Source organism: Zingiber officinale, chromosome 5B, assembly GCF_018446385.1.
Source record: "Zingiber officinale cultivar Zhangliang chromosome 5B, Zo_v1.1, whole genome shotgun sequence".
In the NCBI taxonomy this organism is placed as follows: Eukaryota; Viridiplantae; Streptophyta; class Magnoliopsida; order Zingiberales; family Zingiberaceae; genus Zingiber; species Zingiber officinale.
The window spans coordinates 4339939-4363211 of record NC_055995.1 but is presented as its reverse complement, the minus strand read 5'-3'; the positions used below and the strand labels follow the sequence as shown (position 1 = coordinate 4363211).

General features: G+C 40.7%; 4 protein-coding genes and 1 long non-coding RNA gene across 7 annotated transcripts; 2 read left to right on the top strand and 3 right to left on the bottom strand.

Annotated features, from left to right (window-relative positions):
- Positions 1–62: 62 nt before the first annotated feature.
- On the top strand, positions 63–2342 carry LOC121983956 (scarecrow-like protein 3). 2 transcript variants are annotated; one of them, XM_042536669.1, is made up of 2 exons: positions 63–557; positions 793–2342. In XM_042536669.1, exon 2 carries the CDS (start codon positions 793–795, stop codon positions 2212–2214), a length of 1422 nt encoding a protein of 473 aa, XP_042392603.1. In that variant the 5' UTR covers positions 63–557; the 3' UTR covers positions 2215–2342. The 2 variants fall into 2 exon arrangements, with proteins under 2 accessions (XP_042392603.1, XP_042392602.1); XM_042536668.1 differs by having other exon boundaries at positions 63–699.
- A 6979-nt stretch (positions 2343–9321) lies between these two features.
- LOC121987215 (reactive oxygen species modulator 1-like) lies at positions 9322–11581 on the bottom strand. The gene is made up of 3 exons (XM_042541108.1): positions 11454–11581; positions 10531–10568; positions 9322–9561 (listed from the first exon to the last, which is right to left on the bottom strand). Exons 1-3 carry the CDS (start codon positions 11524–11526, stop codon positions 9454–9456), a joined length of 219 nt encoding a protein of 72 aa, XP_042397042.1. The 5' UTR covers positions 11527–11581; the 3' UTR covers positions 9322–9453.
- Positions 11582–12804: 1223 nt separating this feature from the next.
- On the top strand, positions 12805–14617 carry LOC121983955. 2 transcript variants are annotated; one of them, XR_006112738.1, is made up of 2 exons: positions 12805–12924; positions 14204–14617. It is a non-coding gene; the product is annotated as an uncharacterized LOC121983955 (long non-coding RNA). The 2 variants fall into 2 exon arrangements; XR_006112737.1 differs by lacking the exon at positions 12805–12924 and adding an exon at positions 12931–13100.
- A 511-nt stretch (positions 14618–15128) lies between these two features.
- LOC121983953 (eukaryotic peptide chain release factor subunit 1-2-like) lies at positions 15129–18344 on the bottom strand. Its single transcript, XM_042536667.1, has 3 exons — positions 18219–18344; positions 15645–17092; positions 15129–15521 (listed from the first exon to the last, which is right to left on the bottom strand). Exon 2 carries the CDS (start codon positions 17058–17060, stop codon positions 15759–15761), a length of 1302 nt encoding a protein of 433 aa, XP_042392601.1. The 5' UTR covers positions 17061–17092; positions 18219–18344; the 3' UTR covers positions 15129–15521; positions 15645–15758.
- A 1581-nt stretch (positions 18345–19925) lies between these two features.
- LOC121983952 (pentatricopeptide repeat-containing protein At4g19220, mitochondrial-like) lies at positions 19926–23096 on the bottom strand. The gene has a single exon (XM_042536666.1). It carries the CDS (start codon positions 22869–22871, stop codon positions 20118–20120), a length of 2754 nt encoding a protein of 917 aa, XP_042392600.1. The 5' UTR covers positions 22872–23096; the 3' UTR covers positions 19926–20117.
- Positions 23097–23273: the final 177 nt, after the last annotated feature.

Below are 23273 nucleotides of genomic sequence, written 5' to 3'. Positions count from 1 at the left end.
TTATCCGCCGGTGGATAAAGCCAGGGCGAGGGGCCATGCCGCTCGCGACGCGCCAAGAGCCAACGCTTGGACGCACCTTCGCCATTCACTCGCTCACCCGCGCGTGAGACAAACTTCACAAGGAGTGCTCTCTTTTGTTTGCTTCTGGCCGCTGTCGGCCTCTTCCTTCTCGGCTACGGAATAAAGAGGCCGCTCTTATTCCCTGCGCTCCGCGACAAGCGAACCTCCCACCTCGCGTCATAATTAGCGCTGTGCGAGGAAAAAGAAGCGAGAAGCGGACAAAAAGGCTTCGCTTTTGTCGCTATGGCGCTGGCTCTTGCGTCCAAGGCCCGTCCTTCCTTCCTTCCCCTACTTTCCTTTTAACTGTGTACCTGCTTTGCCTTCTGAGGTGGGAAGTGGGAATTTGTGTGGCTCCGGAGGCGGGAGGGAGACTCGTTGCGCTTCTTATCGGATCGGCTGTGGAGATAAACGTGTTTCTAGCATCCAAGGCCTCTTGCTGTCTGGATCCCCCGCGGGAGGTTTGATGGCGAAAGGAAAGGAGACTCCTTTGTAAACTTGTGAGATTGCTGTTCTTTTTCCTCCGCTTCTTTTTGCTTTGTTAGAGCCGAGAGAGAGAGAGAGAGAGAGAGAGAGAGAGAGATGTAGGGAAAAGACGACTCCTTTGAGAGGATTTGAGTCGCTTTGTGTTTTATTACGCTGGTTGGTTCGTCTTTCCGATCTCGTTTGGTTTAGGGTTTTTTTCTTGTTGTGATTTCTGTAAAATTTGCTCTATTTGTTGTGTCGGCGATCAAGATGGTGCCTTTGATGGGCAACGTGGCCCAGGACGATGGGTCGTCGTCGGTGACTTCATCGCCGCTCAAGAGCTTCTCGCTGATGTCTCTTTCGCCGCCGGCGCTGTTGCCGTGGCCGCCGGCGCTGCGGGAGCTCAAGTCCGACGAGCGCGGACTCTGCCTCATCCACCTTCTCCTCAACTGCGCCAACCACGTCGCCGCGGGCAGCCTCGACCGCGCCAACGCCTTCCTGGAGCAGATCGCGCTGCTCGCCGTCCCTGATGGCGACGCCATGCAGCGCATCGCCTCCCACTTCACGGAGGCGCTGGCGCGCCGCGCCATCCGCATGTGGCCGGGGCTCTACCACGCCCTCGACTCCGCCCGCGCGGTGGTCCTGCCCCTCGCGGAAGCCGCCGTCGCCCGACGCCACTTCCTCGACCTCTGTCCCTTCCTCCGCCTCTCCTTCGTCGTCGCCAACCAGGCGATCATGGAGGCGATGGAGGGCGAGAAGGTTGTCCACATCGTCGACCTCAATGCCTCCGACCCGACCCCGTGGCTGGCGCTCCTCCAGGGGCTGAGGGCGAGGCCAGAGGGGCCACCTCACCTCAAGCTCACCGCGGTCCACGAGCATCGGGAGCTTCTCAACCACACCGCCATCCGCCTCTCCGAGGAGGCCGAGCGGCTCGATATTCCTTTCCAATTCAACCCCGTGGTGAGCAAATTGGACAACCTCGACGTCGAGAGCCTCCGCATTAAAACAGGGGAGGCGCTGGCCATCACCGCCGTCCTCCAGCTCCACACCCTCCTCGCCACCAACGACTCGGCCGACGTCCGGAAGGCGGCCCAACGAGCCCCACCGGCCGGAATCACCCAACAGCTATCCCTAGGCGATTACCTCGACAAGGACCACGGGGCGAACGGGCACAGCCCAAGCGCGGACTCGGTACTATCCTCGCCATTCGCCTCGACGTCGCCGGCGCGTATAGATAGCTTCCTGGCGGCGCTGTGGGGGCTGTCGCCGAAGCTGATGGTGGTGATGGAGCAGGAGTCGAACCACAACAGCGCGGCGCTGACGGAACGGTTCGTGGAGGCGCTATTCTACTACGCGGCGCTGTTCGACTGCCTCGACTCGACTGTCCCCCGGCAGTCCGTGGAGCGGCTGCGGCTGGAGAAGATGCTGCTGGGGGAGGAGATCAAGAACATCATCGCGTGCGAGGGGTGGGAGAGGAAGGAGCGGCACGAGAAGCTGGAGCAGTGGGCGCGGCGCCTCAACGCCGCGGGCTTCGTCGCGGTGCCGCTCGGTTACTACGCGCTCCTGCAGGCCCGCCGCCTGCTGCAGGGCTTCGGGTGCGACGGCTACAAGGTACGGGAGGAGGGCGGCGGCCGCCTCATGATGTGCTGGCAGGACCGGCCGCTCTTCTCGGTGTCGGCATGGCGATGCTAGCGGTGCGATTGACTCAAATTTGTCATCTTCTTTTTCCGTTTTCATTTGTGTTTTTTTTTGCATGTAGATAATCTTTTTGGCCCTGCGAAATCCACAAAATATTTGGAACAAGAATGCCTTTTGTTTTTCCCTCTATGTTTCTTTCCCATTTTGTAATCGATCCGCCACTGATCAGTAACGCAATTCAACTATTAAGATAAAACGATATGAAAGAAGAATCAGGACACAACTTGGGATGGATGATGAAAAGTTTCGTCTTCTGCGAGGACCGAGAATAATGGTGTGGTAGGACCAAGGATGGTCTTTGCGTCTATCCTACCTTACAATTTCCCCAAGGATGGCAATATCATCATCTGCTGACTGTTTAAGAATTAATGGCTGGTAAGAGGTTATAATTCTATTTATTGAGCCATCGGTGAACTGGCTTGTTTGTTGACAAAGTCCTCATGACTAGGAGGAAATGTGAGAGTAAAAGAGCAAGGGCGAGGGTTATAAGGGAGGTTGAGAGTGCCTGGCTCATCTACATTAATGCTCAAGTTAGTCTCCGACAGGAGAGAAATAAAGAAGAATAGTAGTAGACTAATGGAAATGGATGTGCGCAAATATATATGTCTATTGTGATCCGCTAGAACGGATGCCTTTTATAACACCAAGAAGTGAAATGCCACATATATAGTAAAGATCGTATTGAAAGGTCTCATCATCCATGTCTTGTACCGTAAAAGATTGCATGGAGTCTTGTCATGCTACTTCGATAATCCACATGTTGTCGTGCTGCTCCACGTGCCCTAAATCACGTATTGCTCTGATAATCCATGTGCTCTTGATCAATCATGGTAATTGGGTTGAAGGTGAAGGGGTTTTGGATTGGAGTGGAGGTGAGTTGGAGCGTCCAAATTATAGGGTTGATCGGGATCGATGGGGGTCTGAATGGAGAGCTGGATCGGGATCTGGAGGAGCTGAGTGCCACTTCAATGAGTAGGACTTGTAGCAGGTGGTAATGGGGAGCTGAGTGTCACTTCAATGAGTAGGACTTGTAGCAGATGGTAATGACAATAATAGAAAATAATCTCGAATTAATTTTAATCAACTGATATTTATTATATTTGTAGGATCGAAAAGAATTTTAGATATCTCCACAATGAGATCTTACAAGTTTGCACAGAAACCCTAGCCCTAACTTCTTTCTTACCTCTTGACTTGGACGTGCACCAGCACAAGCCTCCAAGAGTTTTCAAGAACTAACGGTGAAAGCTGTGGAGAAGTGGCTGTGAAGATCGGAGATGAAAGCCGAGAGTTCTCTACCGAGAGAAATGCTCACCAACAGCTAAATACGACGCCAACGGTCGAATCCCAATCGATTGGATTGCTCCCAATCGATTTGGGAGACTTTGGATTGATCGGCCGATCGATCCAGAGCGCCTCTGTGCTCTCGGGAATTGCCTGGATCTATCGATCCAGGGCTTATCGCACAAAATCGCGACTCCCAATCGATCGACCGATCGATTGGAGGCTCTGAATCGATCGGTCGATCGATCCAGAGCCATTCTGTGCGATCGCAAGCTTCTCCCAATCGATTCACTGATCGATTGGGAGGAGGCTTGTCGCGGGGACTCACCCAATCGATTAGCCGATCGATTGGGCATGAGCCAATCGATCGACTGATCTAGCTCAAGGTTTTTGCCCAAAAGCAAGTCCAAAGTCCCCTAAACTAACATCCGGTCAACCATGACCTATTGGTACATCATGCCTAGCATCCGGTCACCCTTGACCTACCAGGACTCCCTCACCAAGTGTCTTGTCAATCCTTTTGACCCACTTGGACTTTTCTCCTCGCGCCAAATGTCCGGTCCTCCATGACCCACTTGGACTTTCACCAGATGTCTGGTCAAACCTTGACCCATCTGGATTTCCTCGTGTCAAGTATCCGGTCAATCCCTTTGACCTACTTGGTCTTTCCAACACCCGATGTCCGATCAACCTTGATCCATCTGGATTTCCTGTGTCTGGCTTCACTCACCAGGACTTCCCTTCTGCCTAGCTTCACTCACTAGGACTTCCTCATCTGCCTGGCTTCACTTACCAGGACTTTCATATAACTTCACTCACTAGGATTTCCCAACTGCCTAGCTTCACTCACTAGGTTTTTCACCTGGCTTCACTCACCAGGATTTCCCAACTGCATAACTTCACTCACTAGGTCTTTCACATGGCTTCACTCACCAGGACTTTCCAGTCTGCCTAACCTCCCAGTTAGGACTTTCACCTGACTTCACTCACCAGGATTTTCCAGTCAAGTATCCAATCAATCTTGACCTACTTGACTCTCTCCTTCACAATCTCTCCACATGAACAATTGCACCTACAATCTCCATGTGTTGTCTACATGTATTGTCAAACATCAAGACTCGAGCTTGAACCAATTCAAGCTCAGTCAACCAGGTCAACCTTGACCTAGGGAATATTGCACCAACAATCTCCCGCTTTTCGATGTTTGACAATACCTTTAAGTTAAGTTAATCTCATAGCCTCAACTCTCTTTCATGCCAATGTAAGAATGATGGTTTCCTTCATTCTCCTCCTTTTCTAAAGAGCAAACTCCCTCTTCAGGTAATGAAGGTCTAACTTAACCACACATTCTCCCCTTATTGACACACATAAAAAACTCTCCCCCTGAAGAGTTACCCAACGTTGTTTACAACTTCTCTCGTTGTTCACAACACAATAATGAAGGTCTCATACCCTTCATTATTTTTAATGCTCATCCTTGAGCATATATCACTTGGTATATTCACACACGATTCAAATGAAGGTCTCATACCCTTCATTGTCATCAAATGCTCATCCGTGAGTATACATCACATGAATAATAAAGATATCCACTCTTCATTACATTCAAATATCCAACCTTGAGTATTTTCTCTAAAGAAGGTTAACCACCTTCCAAGGTGTATGAAAAATAGATTTTCATGTCCTTAAAGAGTAACTCCCCCTGAAGACATGCACGTAATCTCTGTCATTGCACCAACAATAACTTGGAATCCCTAAAACTTTAGGAAACACAAATTTAGAAGTTTTGAGGTTCAAAAATTCAATATTTAAACCAAAACCTCAACCTAAATATCTATTTAGTCTCCCTTAACCAATCTGTCCTTATTTTCATCATGAAAACTCCCCTAAATGTATACAAATGTGTTTTGAGGGGTAAAGAATGGTTACCTAGACTAAAGGTGCTTCAAAATGCTGAAATCAAGCTTTCCCAGCCAAAATCAGCATCCCCAATCGATTGGAGTTGGGTCACAATCGATTGAACCTTGCTGAATCGATCCACTGATCGATTCAGACTGCGTGGATCGATCGGCTGATCGATCCAGTGAGCTTCTGCTCGCAGGAAAACTCCTCTTAATCAATCGCCCGATCGATTGAGGTAATCAAATCGATCGGGTGATCGATTAGAGCTCTGAAAAACTGAAAATTTATTTCAGTGAATTTCAGAAACTCCCCTAAAATTCTATAAAAATCGAAAATTCATGAAAATTCATGTAGACAATCCTTAGGGTATATACTATCAAGAAAAAATAGTTTTCTATGAAAATACTTTCTATTTTCTAAGATTGACAAAAACTTGAAAACTTGTAAAAACTTTAGATATCTCCACAATGAGATCTTACAAGTTTGCACAAGAAACCCTAACCCTAACTTCTTCCTCGCCTCTTGACTTAGACGTGCACCAGCACAAGCCTCCAAGAGTCTTCAAGAACTGCGGTGAAAGCTGTGGAGAAGTGGCTGTGAAGTCGCTGTGAAGATCGGAGATGAAAGCCGAGAGTTCTCTACCGAGAGAAATGCTCGCCAACAATTAAATACGACGCCAACGGTCGAATTCCAATCGGTTGTATTGCTCCCAATCGATTGGGGAGGCTTTGGATCGATCGGCCGATCGATCTAGAGCGCCTCTGTGCTCTCGGGAATTGCCTGGATCGATCGGCCGATCGATCCAGGGCTTATCGCATAGAATTGCGACTCCCAATTGATCGACCGATCGATTGGAGGCTCTGAATCGATCAGTCGATTAATCCAAAGTCATTCTGTGCTATCGCGAGCTTCTCCTAATCGATCCACTGATCGATTGGGAGGAGGCTTATCGCGGGGACTCACCCAATCGATCAGCCGATCGATTGGGCATGAGCAAATCGATCGGCTGATCGATCCAACTCAAGGTTTTTGCCCAAAACCAAGTCCAAAGTCCCCTAAACCAACATCCGGTCAACCATGACCTGTTGGTACATCATGCCTAGCATCCGGTCACCCTTGACCTGCCAGGACTCCCTCACCAAGTGTCTGGTCAATCTCTTTGACCCACTTGGACTTTTCTCCTCATGCCAAGTGTCCGGTCCTCCATGACCCACTTGGACTTTCACCAGATGTCTGGTCAAACCTTGACCCATCAGGATTCCTCGTACCAAATATCCGATCAATCCCTTTGTCCTACTTGGTCTTTCCAACACCTGATGTCCGATCAACCTTGATCCATCTGGATTTCCTGTGTCTGGCTTCACTCACCAGGACTTCTCTTCTGCCTAGCTTCACTCACTGGGACTTCCTCATCTGCCTGGCTTTACTCACCAGGACTTTCACCTAGCTTCACTCACTAGGGTTTCCCAACTGCCTAGCTTCACTCACTAGGTCTTTCACCTGACTTCACTCACCAGGATTTCCCAACTGCATAGCTTCACTCCCAACTGCATAGCTTCACTCACTAGGTCTTTCACCTGACTTCACTCACCAGGACTTTCCAGTCTACCTAACCTCCCAGTTAGGACTTTCACCTGGCTTCACTCACCAGGATTTTTCAGTCAAGTATCCAGTCAACCTTGACCTACTTGACTCTCCTTCACAATCTCCCCACATGAACAATCGCATCTGCAATCTCCATGTATTGTCTACATGTATTGTCAAACATCGAAACCCAAATATCAAGACTCGATCTTGAACCAATTCAAGTTCAGTCAACCAGATCAACCTTAACCTAGGGAATATTGCACCAAAAATATTTAGCATCACAATCAAAATAAAGATTGACATGAATCAAATAATAAAAATAATACTTCTAAATTTATTATATTCAGTGGAGGGCGGTCGCTTGGGAAGAGGGGATCTATGTGGGCAACATAGCCTCGAAGGAGGGCATCCATGATGAAGGTGTCGAGGGAGGGGATCCGAGAGAAAATGAGGTTGGCGTCGTGGAAGGTGGTATCGCCGTCATCGCCATTCTTAACAATCGCAAACGAAGAGAGAGAGGCCTCAATCAGCGGAGGTGGTGAGGTCGACGATGAAGGTAGCAAGATCGGTGGTGAGGTCGACGACAAGAGAGGAGAGGTCGAAGAGGTGGCGAGAGAGGAGATTGTGTGAGAGGTAGAGAAGGTCGAATCTATCGCTTGCCTATGTGGATTGCGGAGCGATGCTGGTTGTTGGCTGCGTAGAGGGAGAAGGTGGAGAAGGCAAGATCTATTGTCTACTCGTGTGGATTGTGGAATGACATTGATGGTCGCCTGCACAGAGAGAGAAAGAGGTGGAGGAGGCATGGCTGACGATAGAAGCGGTCAGAGAGGAGGTGAGGGAGTTGCTCGGCTAAGGCAAGGGCCCCCTCCTTTTTCAATGAAGGAAAGCCCTAAAAGGGACAACCATGGGAAAGCTATGGTAAAAACTCCAAAAAAAAAAAAAAAAAAAAACCCTCCTCTCCACATAACTCTCCCATCTAACCTGTATCATAAACATTTCTTTCAAATTTAGTCAAAGAAGGAGTAAATCCGACTGACTGAATTGTTGTATTATATGGAATTGGTGAAAGAATTATCGAGCTTGTCGTAAGGCTAAGTTACTTCTGACTATAGAGTTGAGAAAGAAATTACCGAGCTTGTCCTAAGGCTAACTTCTGACTATGGGGTCGGGGAAGGAATCATCGAGTCGTAGGGCGAACCAACAATTTGATTATTTTTTTAATATTTATATAAATGAAAATTTGTTAAAAAAGTATAATATTACTGAGACTTGGACCTTGGTTTATTGATAGAGAACTCAATACCCTTACAACTAGACTATAACATATTGACATTTAGATGAGACAATAACTGATCAATAATTTTATTTTATTATATATTAGTGTTAATAGTTAAAAGAAAAAGTAAAAAAGTAAAAAAAAAATCATCTCAAATTTGTAATAAATTATTTATACTAGTGTAATTTAAAATCTAAAGGAAGAACTAAAATAATTCCGATTCTAGCCAGAGGAGGGTTTTTTTCTTAAATGATTCTTACTGATCACAATTCAAAATACTCTTATAAAATACAAACTATTCTTTATATATATATTTTTAATAAATTTATAATTTTAAAATATTTTTTAAATAAATTTATAATTTTAAAATATTTTTTAAATAATAATAATATTGAATCATACGAATAAAATTAAAATCAGCTTATCAAGAAACTTCCGAACCCATAATTCTGAATCATCAAACAGTCAATTCAGAATCAGGATCGGATCTACTGCTACACTCATTAAACTTGTGAGTGCCAATAGCGCCAAATCCCCTCAACAATTTGATTGGTTCAAATCAATCTAGTCGCTGGTGTGCAACAGTGCAAGATTTAAAGCCTATTTTTCTAAAAAAAATATAAGCTATTTTTACAATTCAAAATAATTTTGAAATATTGTCTTTGTAAATTGTAAACATCGTAAAAAATCTATAAAAAATTCCAAAATTTTCAAAATTCAAGGAAAATCATTTTATTATATATTAAAATTCAAAAATGCAAATATTGAAAAGATAAAATCCAGAAGTTAAATAAGTTCTAAACAGACTAAACGATCTCAAACTGAGACTAAACTTGAAATTTCATTCACTTCAACATGATATAAAGAACCTACGTAAAAACTATCCGAATCCATCTATTAATTAGCCTCCCAAATCAAGAGAAAATTTAGTGTGGAATTGGCATCGCCCCATTGGTCTCTTGCTTTACTGTTCTTATGGATAAGCAATCCTCCACAAGGACAGAGCTGCTTGTTGAGGAAATCATATTGAAGAACATAAGAATCAAAATACGTGATACAAAAAATTGACCTCCCCTCAAAATTATTGGATGTTTTAATTTGACCGAAAGAAGCAATACATTCACGATACAAAGTGCTCTTAACGCATCAAAACTATGAATGCTAAGCTACAATGGAAGTCAGTACTATTTTCCACAATGTATCAAGCTCCCAGCTGCCATGAAGAGTCCAAAAACTGCTGCACTTCCAAGAGTGGTTTGCCCAATGTGCCTTATCTTCAACAATCCAGGCACCTGCTCATCACATATTTCGCGATATAAACATAGAAATTGTTGAGTCTGAGAACGGATAGAAAATCTAAAGACACTTTGGCAACCTCGAATGTAGAAGAATCAACAAATGACTTATGAGACCAGACAACATGGGGAAAAAAGGGGCTAAAAGATTGGCTAGAAACATGTCACACTTCTATTAAGCACGAGATGCCAGAGAAAGACAGTACATTGGTTCCGAGATCTACTACACCCGTGATCAAAATTCATAAAATCAGTATCGACGGTGCCAAGATATTAAAAAAACAAGCACTGCAGAAGAGAAGAGATCCAACAAACATCCCTCATCTTTTACCTCGGATATTTTTGTAATGAGATCACCTAAGGAAAGTCCTGGATGCGGAGATTAACTTGTTAAAATGAACAATCATCATCAACATGAATATGAAACATAACAATTGCTCAAGTTTCATTTAAATCAGCCTTTGCATTTACAATTTTTATCCAATTTTAGAAGAAAAAAAACCAGCAATCAATTTAGACACCAACCATTTTTCAGTACAATAAATAATCTAGAATCAAATTAAAATTCTATTTGGTATGTATATAGTATACCTAAGAGCATGTATGGTTTATACAAGTAACTCAAATACAATGAAGTTTTGAGGCCTCAACTTAAATCATAGAAAACTTAGGTGTTCGTCTAGTTCCTGAGGAGTTAACCACTTCCTCAAGTTCTCATTCTGAGTGAAGCAATCAGTAAACAAGAGGCATCAAATATCCTATATCATTTTCCCCCCTCTTACATCTGTCGAGTAAATATAGCATAACAAAATTTATTGCTTCTAATATGTAGATTGCCAGAATACTAGGTCAATTAGCCAATACAGAAAATATAATAATTTACCGACAAAAGGCAAGTATTAAATAGTAATTGCAAACTAAAGAACAGGAAATTCTTGTAGGAAGATAGAAATCTGGGATAAATACCTTGTATCTAATAGCCTCATATGTCCCATAGACGGCACCTGCAAGGATTTAGTTAGAACTTAGAATAATCCTTTCAACTATTTATAAATAAAATACAGATATATCATGCATGATAGGAACATGAAACAAATACATTAGAATTATAAATTGAATAAAATACTATTTTAGGATAAGAATAACTATATTATCAAAGAATATCAACATCACATCAAGAAATCTGTGTCAATTTTCTCATCTTATAGATCAAGACAACACTTGAGTCAGTGCACAATGTTGGTAAATTAAAACACAATATCCCTGTCCCATATTAGTATCAAGTATCAGATACCAAAATAATAGAAGTTTGATATCAGGATATTAATGTTTTGTTAACTTGCAGGAAAGGAAATACAGGGGGAAAAGTGATTGCAAGTTAAGGACATGTAAAGAAAGGCATTAGCATTTACTTGGAAGGAAGTTTGAAGGTAACAAGTCAAAAATAAAAAGTGGAGCTATGAGAGAAATTTGCAAGTCAAGAGAAATTTTCCGACAGCTTTTCTTATCCAATCTGGCATTAGCTATTCATTGAGGCATAGGGACAAAAGTTTCAACATCCTACAAAAAGGAAGAGCCATTTGGTAAGAGAAACCATCTCCCCTCACGTCTATAGACAAAAACGCGAATCAATCAACTTACAAGAAAAGAGCACTCGTGTTTCTACCACAGTCAAAAAAAAAAAAAAAAAAAAAAACTTTTGACAATAAACCGCATATATTGGCATCCCACGGACTAAAAGCTAAATCACCTACTCTACCACGAAAAATGAATCTTCGACGCAGAGACGATGCGTTGCGCAAACAGGAAAATTTTAGATGGAGCTTTCGATCATCGGACGAAAAAGAAGGGAAGATGAAGAGCAGAGATATGGGTTGGCAAAGGCATACCAACTGCGCCGCCGATCGATCCGCCTATCGCCGCTCCGGCCGTGACGCGAACCAAGCAGCTGTCTCTACCCATTCCTGTCTAGTCGATGAAACCTAAACCCTACCCCCGTGATTTTATTTCATTTTATAGCGGTCGGAAAAAAAAACATAAAAACATATCTGTTTTTCAAAATCCCCGTACAAATCATTTTAAATTATATAAAAAAAATGTCAATCAACTTAAAGAAGATTTTCATGGAGGGCCCAGATAAATCGAAAAATGTTCACAATAGATAATATAGAAACTCAATATTTTATAGTTGCACGTCTTATTTGAAGAAAAAATTTCCTATAAATACATTGTGAGATCGAATTGTAGGTGTCTGGATAATAACTTGATGTCCTTCCGTTGCACCATAGTTCCGGGGGCAAAAAAGTTGAACCAGGTAATACCAAACCTGAGCGACCTTCTTGACTCCATAGAAATTTTTCACCGGCCGTTAAGATATATCGAGAAGTATTCACGGTGGATGGTTTAAAAGTCTAACATCCTGTGATTGTGTGTCCCAATTTGAAGGAAAAATCCGAGAGCAGATCTTCTGGTCCGTAAATTGCGGATCATGGGATGATCCACTATATGTGGACCTTTGATTTGAATAAACCCCATCTATTTAAAGATGGGGTCCATCTAAACCAAAGGTCCAGATCAATGGACCATCTCCTGGTCCGCAATTTGCGGACCAGAAGATCTCTGCCCGAAAAATCCTTATAAATGTACTATAGTTGAGGATTGAACTGTAGATAGCTAAGTGGCAACTGATATTCTTCTGCTACACCGTAGCCCGGCATAAATTATAATATTTTGTGACATTATTTCATCAAATAATTTTAGCTAAGCGTCACAATTTTAAAATGAGCCAATTTTAATTATTAAATATTATTAAGGGGAGCATATCTCTCGGTAAAAAAAATGAATCAGAGGATCAACCACTCATAATTATGATAGAATCATGACCGTGATTCGATCGGAATTAGTTGTGATCTTTTTCTAGGTATACCGTCCCTCCCATATTATAGTTTAGGTTGGAGCGGGTGACTGGAGGCTGCCCAGAGACCACCCCCAGCTCGGCACCTAGCAGCCTGACCACATGCCCACCATTGGTGGTCTTTGGACGTCCGTCGTGACCCAAACTATGACTTGAGAGACTGTGAATCTAAAAAGGGATCACAATCAATTGCGACTAAATTATAGTTATGATCCGACTGTAATTATGAATGATCCATTTGTTAATTTATTATTTTTTATGGATTAGAAGATCTGGTCTCATTACTAAGCACCTCAATTATTAAAAACAAAAGATTCATATACTTACTTATGTTAAAATTAGAAATATAGATTGGCTGAACAATTTTAATAAATAAATGCCTGGTGTGAACAAACGCTAACCCAGTAGCAGGTCCCTTCATCAGTTTGTCAAAGATATTCTCAGAGGTAATTAATTGTCCCAGCTTTCTCAACTGCGCCATGGAAATTTTCCACAACTGAGTCATCGCTCGCTCTGGATTTCATACCAAAAATATTTTTTTTTCACCATAGATTACTTGTTTGTGCATTTGGGATGATCCAGGACAAACGAATTGGGAAACCGATCTCTTTCCGGCACTAGGGTTCGGTCCCAACCTCTTCTTCTACTTTAGCATGATAGATCTCGATTCTAGTATCTTATTCTGGCATGAAAGATTGTGTTCTTTATCAAGGTTCTTTGTGATCTGCGATTTGTTGCTGGATGCTGAAGGATCTTGCTTTCCGTCTCTGCAAACTTTCGCTTGGGAGTTTTTATGTATTTAAAAGAAGGAAAAAGATTATTTTTTTCCCCTAGAGTTCGTTTAGCTTTTACAACTAGATCAGTACTTGAATTTATCTTTGGCTTTTATCTGGTATGGTAACCTGATCTGTCCAATTTTTTTTTTTTTGTCTTGCTTCCATAAGATTTGAGATCTGGAACTTTGGCAATCTCGTTTCTTATTTGAAATCAATTGGTAGCCTACATACTATAAGAGAAATCTCATGTTGCTGAGCATTTTGTTTCAACTATTTCTTTAGTTTGGTGGATCAATTTGGTATTTGTCTCAATTCATTCACATCGACACACATGATGCTCCAGGCCAAGCTTTGATATCTAAGATTTAACAACACAAATCTGTTCTCTGATTTCCCTCTCTTTTATCCTACTATTTTGTTCTGATTTGTAGACTCATATGAGATCTTGAGATTTGCTTCATGTTAGTGTTTCATTTGAAGAATCCCTAGGTCTCTGAATCAACTGGATTTTGCTCATGTAGTAACGTAATTTTGTATCTCCAAAATTTTTTACCTGGCAGAATTTCTGAAATGTTTTTATCAAAATTGGTGAGTTCGACTCTGATGATTATTTGATACTTAAATCTGATGTTGATATTAGATGGATTTTTAATGGAGAAATGCTTGCTGTTGTATGTCTTTTCCATGAATGAAACTCATGCAAGGGTTCATGTGTTCTTCGATGTCTTTCTCACTTGCATCTTGTCGAAATATTCACATCAGTTAGATCATCTTCGTTCAGTACTTGTGTAGTAACTAAGGAGTAATGTTTGTGTAGAAATGCAGAGTTATTTCTCAAGTATTGAACAAAAATGTGAACATTGCAGACTTCAGAATACAAATTTTGATATAGATTGTAGTCAACTTAGCCGAGATGCATTCTAATTCTGCTTGTTTACCTTTCTTTCAGTAAGCGATTGGTGGTTTGGATGTCAATGAGTGGAACGGTAGAAGGGTCGTCTCTGAACCCAAATGCCCCACACTCTGTTCTGCAGCAGTTGCTGGAGTCAGTGGAGACATTTTTGGAACACTTCCATCAGTGTTGGCAACAAGAGATGGCTCGCAAAGACTTGTTTGAGACTGCCTATGTGGAGGCTTTAGTCATGAACCTGAGCACCAAATCTCCGAAAAAAGGCGTGAGGCCGGGTAAATATCGTGAAAAGCCTGTCCAATGCGTAAGGCCAAAGGGTACCCCTCGCCGCATCATTCACCAGCCTCGCTGAGACTTGCTCTTTACGCGGAGCCTGTTATCAGGGTGCTTCTTATTGTACATATGCTGTGATGGATTTTGCTGTTGTTGCAGACCTTTGGTTGGCTTGTTCCATTTTTGATGTTTGCTACTGCATCACCAAGAAACTCAAAAAAAAAAAAAAAAAAAAAAAAAGTGGGATTGTAACTGTTGAATCTTAAGTTTCAGAATTGTAGCGTTTGATGCTTGATAGATAGCCACAACAGAAACAAGAGTGAAACCCTACATTTTCAGTGAAGCGCTTAGCAAAAAAAAAAAAAAAATCTGATAGCACGAAATTTTGTCATACGAGATCTCAGAAAAGGATCCATTGTACATAACCTTATCTTATTTTTACAAAAAGTTATTTCTAAAATTCAAATTCGTGATCTTTGGATCATATGACAACAAATTTATCATTACGCTAAGATTCCTTTTTAGTGAAGGGCTTAGCATAGTGACTGAAAAAATTAATAAATGTTGAACATTGGATCTTAGCTTATTGATAGAGACGAAATCTGCAGCATTAAACCATTCAGAAACATCAACCAAGTGTTCACTTCCAACCCAAGGGTTTATTGTAGTCTACGAACCAGACGCCAGTGCAACATTCAACCAGATGCTTTTATTGAACAAGTCCCAAGCTGTAAAATCGAAAAAGGGTAAAAAAAACAACAAATCATCCCATGCAATTACAACAAAGCACGGATTTAAACCATGATAATAACTACTATTTTAAGCACCAGTAGAACAAACAGCTATGCTTATTATGACTTAAGATTATTTAAATGGTTCTATCATCGGCAACAGCATCAAGCTTTAAACTAAAAGGAGCAAGGATAACTCTTTCATATCGGGAACAAGGCTTCAGTTGAGAAAATAAGTGATGACAGAAAATTGGTATTATCAATCACTGCTTGACTCCTCGTTCCAACATTAACCGCACTTTTTCCTGCATCAAAGTTTTCCATCTTCTGGCTTTATTCTAGTCACCCGTGACCTGCATTTGATGGGCAGCTTCTCAGAGATCAATAAGGCAGTAGACTATAGCATCATAAATCAGTATAATATTGAAAAATAAAAAGTGAAATAAAATCGAAACTACAAGAGCTGAGTTACAAACCATTTATATTGCTTTAGGAGTGTGAGCATTGATCTGGGGGAGGGCCGGTTCGGACTCAGGTTGGGCCAGCACAGGCACCTCCTGGACCGAATCCAGTGAATGGTTGGCTGATTGCTATTCAAAATCTTCTTCATATTCTCCATCAGATATCTCATCAAAAACACTCAAGTCGAGCTGATAGCGAAGAATTCCGCCAATACCACCAAAGCCTCGGCAAAACTGGGATCCCTCTTGAGACCTGTCAGTGACGAATTCAAGCGTGCATCCAAAACGCTTGTACTCATTGGCAAACCACTCCAGAAGTGAAATTTTCTCCTGCACTTCCAACTCAGCAGATGTGTTGGAATCTAGAAAGTTATTTTGATCTGTCTCTTCGTCCTTTCTAAGATGTTTGACCATGATCTCTCCACTAGAACTGTGCTTGAGAACATATCTATTTATTTCCAAATTTTCCCACACAATTAGTGTCTCAACAGCACCCATTTCCAGGGCTTTCAAGGTGTCGTCCGCACCAAAGCAATACTTTTCTGTGTTTTGACTTATTTCCTCAAAATATTTACCTATCAATTTCTTTTCCTGTATGAACTTCACATTCGATAGAATCTCAGCAGATAGCTCGATGGCTTGGTTAAAACCATTCTCACCTCCATATGACACATCCGCCACATTGAGAATTTTAGCCTGCAATCGTTGATCAAACATGTCAGATTGGCTCAACTCTGTCTTAAAATCAGCAGATCCAGCCAAAATTAATCCAGCAACATTTAGCTGACTAGTGGCAGGATTGATAAAGAACTGTGTTGACAGCTCTGCAGTCTTGCGGACATAATTATGGCGCTTCTCCATCCTAAGTCGAGCAAACCGCAGTGCTGATTGCCCTCCTCGTCCATGCTTTTTTGGAAGGTCAACAGTGAACTTATGAAGCACCTCGCGCGTGTTTCCACTTAAAGTGCCAAACAGTGTACCATTTCCATCCATAACAATGAAACCGAACTTCTCATCAGATTGTAAAAGTTCACTCAATGCCTCAGTATGAAACTTGTTATCACAGAGATAAAGAGATGCATTGATAGGTTTAAATGGCTCGAAATCAATTGTGACTTTCTTTTCTTTCCCATCCTCAGTAACTATGGTTCCCGTGTACAAAACTAGTCCATTTGAAGGAACCTTGTTGTAAAGCTTGAGTCTTTGCTGAGCAGAAGTAATAGCAGCTAATACAGATTGTCGATTGACTCTGCTTTTGATATTCGAAGCAGTTCCATATTCATCACCCAACATCTTAGTGACTCGAGACACTTGATCACGAGGTGGCATAATTAGAGAAATCATGCTAGTGCCATTACCTCTGGCTGATTCTAGAGCTTTGATTAACTTCTTGACCTTCCAGACCTGTACGTTCTTATCTGTTTCCTCCATTGCCAATATCCGCTTGCAGAATTGCAGGTGACCTGCAAAGGATTTCAAGTAATATATGAAAAAGAAAATCGAACAGAAATTCTACAATAACAGAAATTCTACAACTAACACCAGAAGCTTTCTATAGCAATGCCATATTTTGAAATATCTGAAAGAGTGCAGTTCTTTTAGATATATTTTAAGAACAAGGTGCATTACTATCATATTTTTAAAATCAAGGTGTGCAAAAAATCTCTGTATATCGTGGCCCTCAAAAGAGACGTGGATAATTTAATTAAAGTAGTTGACTTTGCATACAATTCAAGCATTGAAACAACTGAGACTTCCACATACATCCGGTTGAAAGAGCCACCTTTGGTTCTGACAAATAGTTGTAATAACCAAGAACAGATTCCATTCAAATTTTCAAAGGTCAATTAAGCATGGACCTCAAAGCATGCACCCAGCTAAACCCCCAGGGCTAGCTGGGTTTATCATTTTGTTTTTTTTTTCAAAGCATGCATCCATCTTTTCCCAACAGAAGAAGCAAGAACACATTACAATCTGAAACTAATAATAATAAAAAAAGACCGGATAGCAATCGGATAGCAAAAAATACATCTAACCCTGGTTTTTACTGGAAGCTTAAATAGATCAAGCTAGAAAACCTAACCAGATCATCAGTAAAATTGTCTCACCAGAAAGAATAGTCATCTTCCTAAATCAGAGGAGGCTTTGTAAACCAAACATTCAGAAAAAGTTGATGAACCTTGCTTGTTTCACAACAGAACATGGTAATAAATCTCAAACAGAAAATAAAAGGGGGCCAATTTTAAATTTTGATGAACAAGCCAACACTACAATCTATCTATATTTTGGTTCTACAATCTCAATACAAGTTGATCAAGAGGAAATATTGACAACGTTGATTACGCAAACAAGAGATTTTCTTCCTATTTTACCACCAACGCTTGCAACGCTATGTCACATCCATGCGAAGAAAACCATAAAGCATACATCAGTTAACGTTCGAGTAGCCCACTTACCGCATCTCTCACCCAAAAAAAACACACACTTTAAATTCATAAGAAAAAAAAATTGATGAACCAGGACAGATTTCAGATCGTAAAAGGCCAACAAAACAGAAAATGTCAGCAGGAAAGAGAGAAGGAGATCGACCTCAAAGACTTCCCTCGAACAACTCCAACGAGCCGGCGAGGGATCCTTCTCCTCGGCGAGGCGTCAATCGTGGAGAACGATAGCGTTGCATCGGGACGAGAATATATAAACAATCCAAGGCGGTGGCTCTCTCTCCTCAGCCGTTGAGATCACTCAATCGCACGGCTGACAAAACCCTAGATGTAGTTTCTTTCGCGTCACGGCTTTCCCTATTAAACAAGTGTTTTCCTAGCTCAAGCGAAGCACAAAACGGAACGTATATCAAACATCCCACTGGATTATCATTTACCCACGTCCTACCAGTGAGCATATCTAATAATTGAGCGGGTATTATATTGGGTATTTCACACGTAAACGACGTCGCGCCGACATACGTTAGGAAAATGATCTTATAGTGCGGTGACCATTTGAACTGATATCTAAATGAGGAAACTTGCTTGGGCAAGATATAAAACTATCGGCAATTTATCAAACAACGCCCTTCACAATTTAAATTTAATAAATGTACATTACTTTATTATTTATCAGAAGATACATTGTTTTTAAGTACAATTCATATTTTATCCTCCTAATAATCTAATTTTTTTTTATCATTTTTATTTTTTCTATCCTATTTTTCTCTCTTCTCTCTATTTTCTTTTTTACAAACATGCAGAAAATATGAATAACATTACATAGATTTAATCAATTTTTTAATAACATTTTAATATATTTAAATAATTTAAAATAAACAATGAATAATATATTTGAACTCCTTGCAATTTTAGAAATCTACTGGAACTGAAATGAGTATAATTGGAACTCTCTAGGTCCATTAGTGGTTTCGGTCAAAATCCACTGATAGACCTAGAGAGCTCTAATTGCACTCATTTTAGTTCCTATGGATTTCTGAGGTTTCAAAGATTTCAAATATGGTATCCATTATTTATTTCGACTTTTCATAAATGTTAATATGTAAAATGGGAGAATCGTCAAAAAGACTCACATTGGACCTCATATGGAATCATATCAAACTCAATTCGATATCAAACACATGTTGGGCTTGATATGATTCCATTTTAGGCCCAATGTGGGCCTTTTTGGTGGTTCTTCCATTTTACATATTAACATATATGAAAAGTCAAAATAAATAATGAATACCATATTTGAACTCCTTGCAATCTCAGAAATCCACTAGAACTGAAATGGGTGTAATCGGAGCTCTCTAGGTCCATCTGTGGATTTCGATCAAAATTACTAATAGACCTAGAGAGCTCCGATTACACCAATTTCAGTTCTAGTGGATTTCTGAGATTGCAAGGAGTTCAAATATGTTATCCATTGTTTATTTTGACTTCTTCAAATGTATTAAAATGTTATTAAAAAATTAATTAAATCTATGTAATGTTATTCATATGTTCTGCATCCTGTAAAAAAGAGAAGAGAGAGAAAAATAGTAGAGAAAAGAATAATGATAAAAAAAATTAGATTGTCAGGAGGGTAAAATGGGAATTGCACTTGAAAAAGTGCGCCCTTTGGTAAATAGTAAAGTAACATATTGTTGGTGCGGTTAACTTCACGATCCAACACATATATCTTTTAGTAAATTTAAAACTTTAGGTGCGTTGTTTGATAAATTGCCGAAACTATATAAAGTAATATTATATATATACTCGACACAATCTTTTAATGTAAGTTATTTATTTGTTATAAAAATGATATTTTTTTAGTTTCTAATACAACAAAATTTACATGCAATAGAAAGGAATACATTGTAATTTAATCCCACTTTCGACACTCCAGAAATCTTAAGTTTGCTCAACTTGGCAAATTGAGAATGAATAAGATGAACTCCCTGATGCTGCAGGAGAATCTGCTCTGCCATAAGTTTGTATTGTATGCACACCTAAAGAACAAAGGTCAGCCGCTAAGTACCTCAACAACACTGCATCCTGGTGGCTTTAGCAATCCTCTTTCAAGAATCAACCCTCTTGTCTTCACAGCTTCATTCCACATTTCGCGGTTCGCAAACAAGTTTGAAAGTGTGACATAATAGCCTGTGTTCTCAGGTTCTGAGCAAAATAGCTTTTGTGCTGCTGTTTTGCCTATACTGAGATTGCCATGATCGCGACAAGCGCTTAGCAAAGCTCCCCACACCCCTGGCTCTTCTTTGAAAGGCAATTTCTCTATAAGCTCTTGCGCATCTGTAAGTCTTCCGGTACGACCCAGCATATCAATCACATGAACACAGTGCTCAACATTTGGTTCAATTCCGTGTTTCTGCGACATATCGTTGAAGTACTTCAATCCTTCATTGACAAGTCCACAGTGTCTGCAAGCTGATAAAAGAGCAACAAATGTGCTTTTGGTGGTTTTGACAGCGGATTTGCACATGCTTGTGAAAAGCTCAATGGATTTTCTTCCTTCCCCATGCATTCCGTATGCTGAAATCATTGAGTTCCAAGAGGCGACTGATCTTTCCTTGGAGCTTTCGAAAACAAGACTAGCAATGTCTAGTCTTCCACACTTGCTGTACATATCGACGAGTGCTGACAATATAAATGTATTCTCTTCTAGGAAAAACCTGAACACATAGCCATGAGCCTCCTTTCCATGTCTGAGATCACCTAGCTGAGTGCATGCACACAGGATGCTAACAATGGTAAATTCATTTGGTACGCCTTCCATACTTCGAAACAACTTTAAAGACTTGCCGCCTTCAATGTTCTGCACAAAACCAGAAATCATACAATTCCAAGTACATACATTCCTGTCACCTTCCACTTTGAACAATGCCTCTGCACTCTTAGAATCATTGCAACGAAAGTACATGGTCAGTAATGCGTTCTTTACGCTAACATCAGAATCTACAAGGCTCTTCAGAGCTAACCCGTGCAGAGATTGGCCATAAAACAACAATGCTAAGTGCCCACATGCTGATAAAGCGCTAACGAATGTGATGGAGTCAGGTTTCACAGGCAAAAAGGAGTGCATGAATGCAAAATATCGTAGCGCATCCTTGTAAGAACCATTCTGCACATAACCCACTATCAATGTATTCCATGATACAACATCCGATATTCCTAAAATGCCGTCTAACAAAATGGCAGAAGCATGCAGATAACCGGAGTTGATATACATTAGCATAAGGGCATTGACGGCTGAAACACTATGTGAGAACCCATATCTGATGAGGCAAGTATGAAGCGCCTTCCCGAAGTAAAGATCTTCAGGACAATTGCATGAAGGAATAATTGCCATCAAACTAATTGTGTTGCATCTCAGCTCACTTCGAAGCAATTCACGGAATAAGATTTGTGCCTCCTCCTTTAATGAACTATTTTGACATAACTGAGATATCATTGTGTTCCATGAAATTATGTCCTTTGAAGGCATCCACTTGAAGAGATTATTTGCAGATTTAACATCACCACACTCCATGTACATGCCAAGCAATGAATTTTCTACTGAAGAACTCAGTGGCTCTATTCCCCTTCGCAAAGCAAATGCATGAATAGATTTCCCTTCATAAAGTAGGTTTGAATTGCCACAAGATGGAATGATTGCTACTAATGAAGTATCATCAGGTTGAATCATGAATTTTGACTGCATTTCCAGAAAATGGATGAATGCTTCATTCAATTGGCCATTATCCAATAATCCACTCACCATGGAGTTCCATGAAACTACATTCTTGTTTATGATACCTTTAAACACCATTGCTGCTGCTTCAATATGCCCATGTGCAAAGTAGAGTGAAATAAGGCAGTTTGATATAGTGACCACAGTTTGATATCCCATTTTGATTGCAAGGCCATGCACTGATTCACCAACAATTGATAATTCTTCAAGCAAAGAACAAGCGGCTATCACACTTAATAGGCTCACTGAATCTTCTTCAACATTCAAGAATCTCATTTTTCTGAAATAGTACAATGATCTTTCAGGTAGCTCATTATGTGTGCATCCATTGATCATGCAGTTCCAAGAAGCCACATCCTTGACTTCCATCTCCTTGAAAACTAGTTCAGAAGAACTAATGTCATCACACTTAGCATACATATCAATCAAAGCATTGCAGAGATTAACATCCACGCAAAAACTTTTCTTTATTATGGTGCCATGCAAAGTTGTTGCATACTTCAGATTGCGAGTGCGAGAAAAGGCAGACAACACGATCAATAATGTTGTAGAATCAAACTCTCCAAACTTCTCAACCATTTCCTGAAACAGAAGAATAGAACTTCTGAAATGGCAATTAAGAACAAACGCACTGATAATTGCATTCCACAAGATTACATCTCTGGTGACAGTCTCATAAAAAAGGGCTACTGCAGAGTCCAAATCCTGAGCCCCAGCATATGCAGTTAGAAGGGACGTACGGGCCGAAAGGTCAGATAAGGTGTTGGTTTTAAGTGATAAGCAGTGAACAGTATTGACATGATCAGGCTCGAAAGAGTTGTTTTTTAGGAGACTAAGAGTGCGGAAGGATAAAATTGTCGGTTCAGTCATTGCATCGAACAGGTGGTGGCTGTGGAACAAAATTGCATTTGAAACATTGGAGATGGGACTTGGCTTTAAAATTCTGGAACTCTGAAGTAGTAATGGCGATGTTGGGATCGTGGAGGGAAGGTTTCTGCCATGAGCAAACCGTCCTAATGCTCTCATCACCATTCACCTTCCTCAATCTCTTACTGGGACAGTGCTGCAGACAACATGGATTAGTTCCAAAGTGTATGATATGCACTACTATTCGGCACGGGAAAGATTGATTGAAATTTCTCGTTGCGATTGGACATCCTGTGTCCTGTGCTAAATACTAGAGGCGATTGAAGCTGTGATGACAAAATTTAGGGACCCACATCAGGATTCAAAGAATCTATATTGGATTCTATGTCGCCTGGCAATCATAAGGTACATTCCATTTATATATATATATATATATATATATATATATATATATATATATATATTTTTTTTTATAGATGGATAAATAAATAGATAGATAATAGACATGTTAGTGAAATTAGTTATAAATTAAATGTATTGAAAATAAAATAGTTACTATGAGTATTA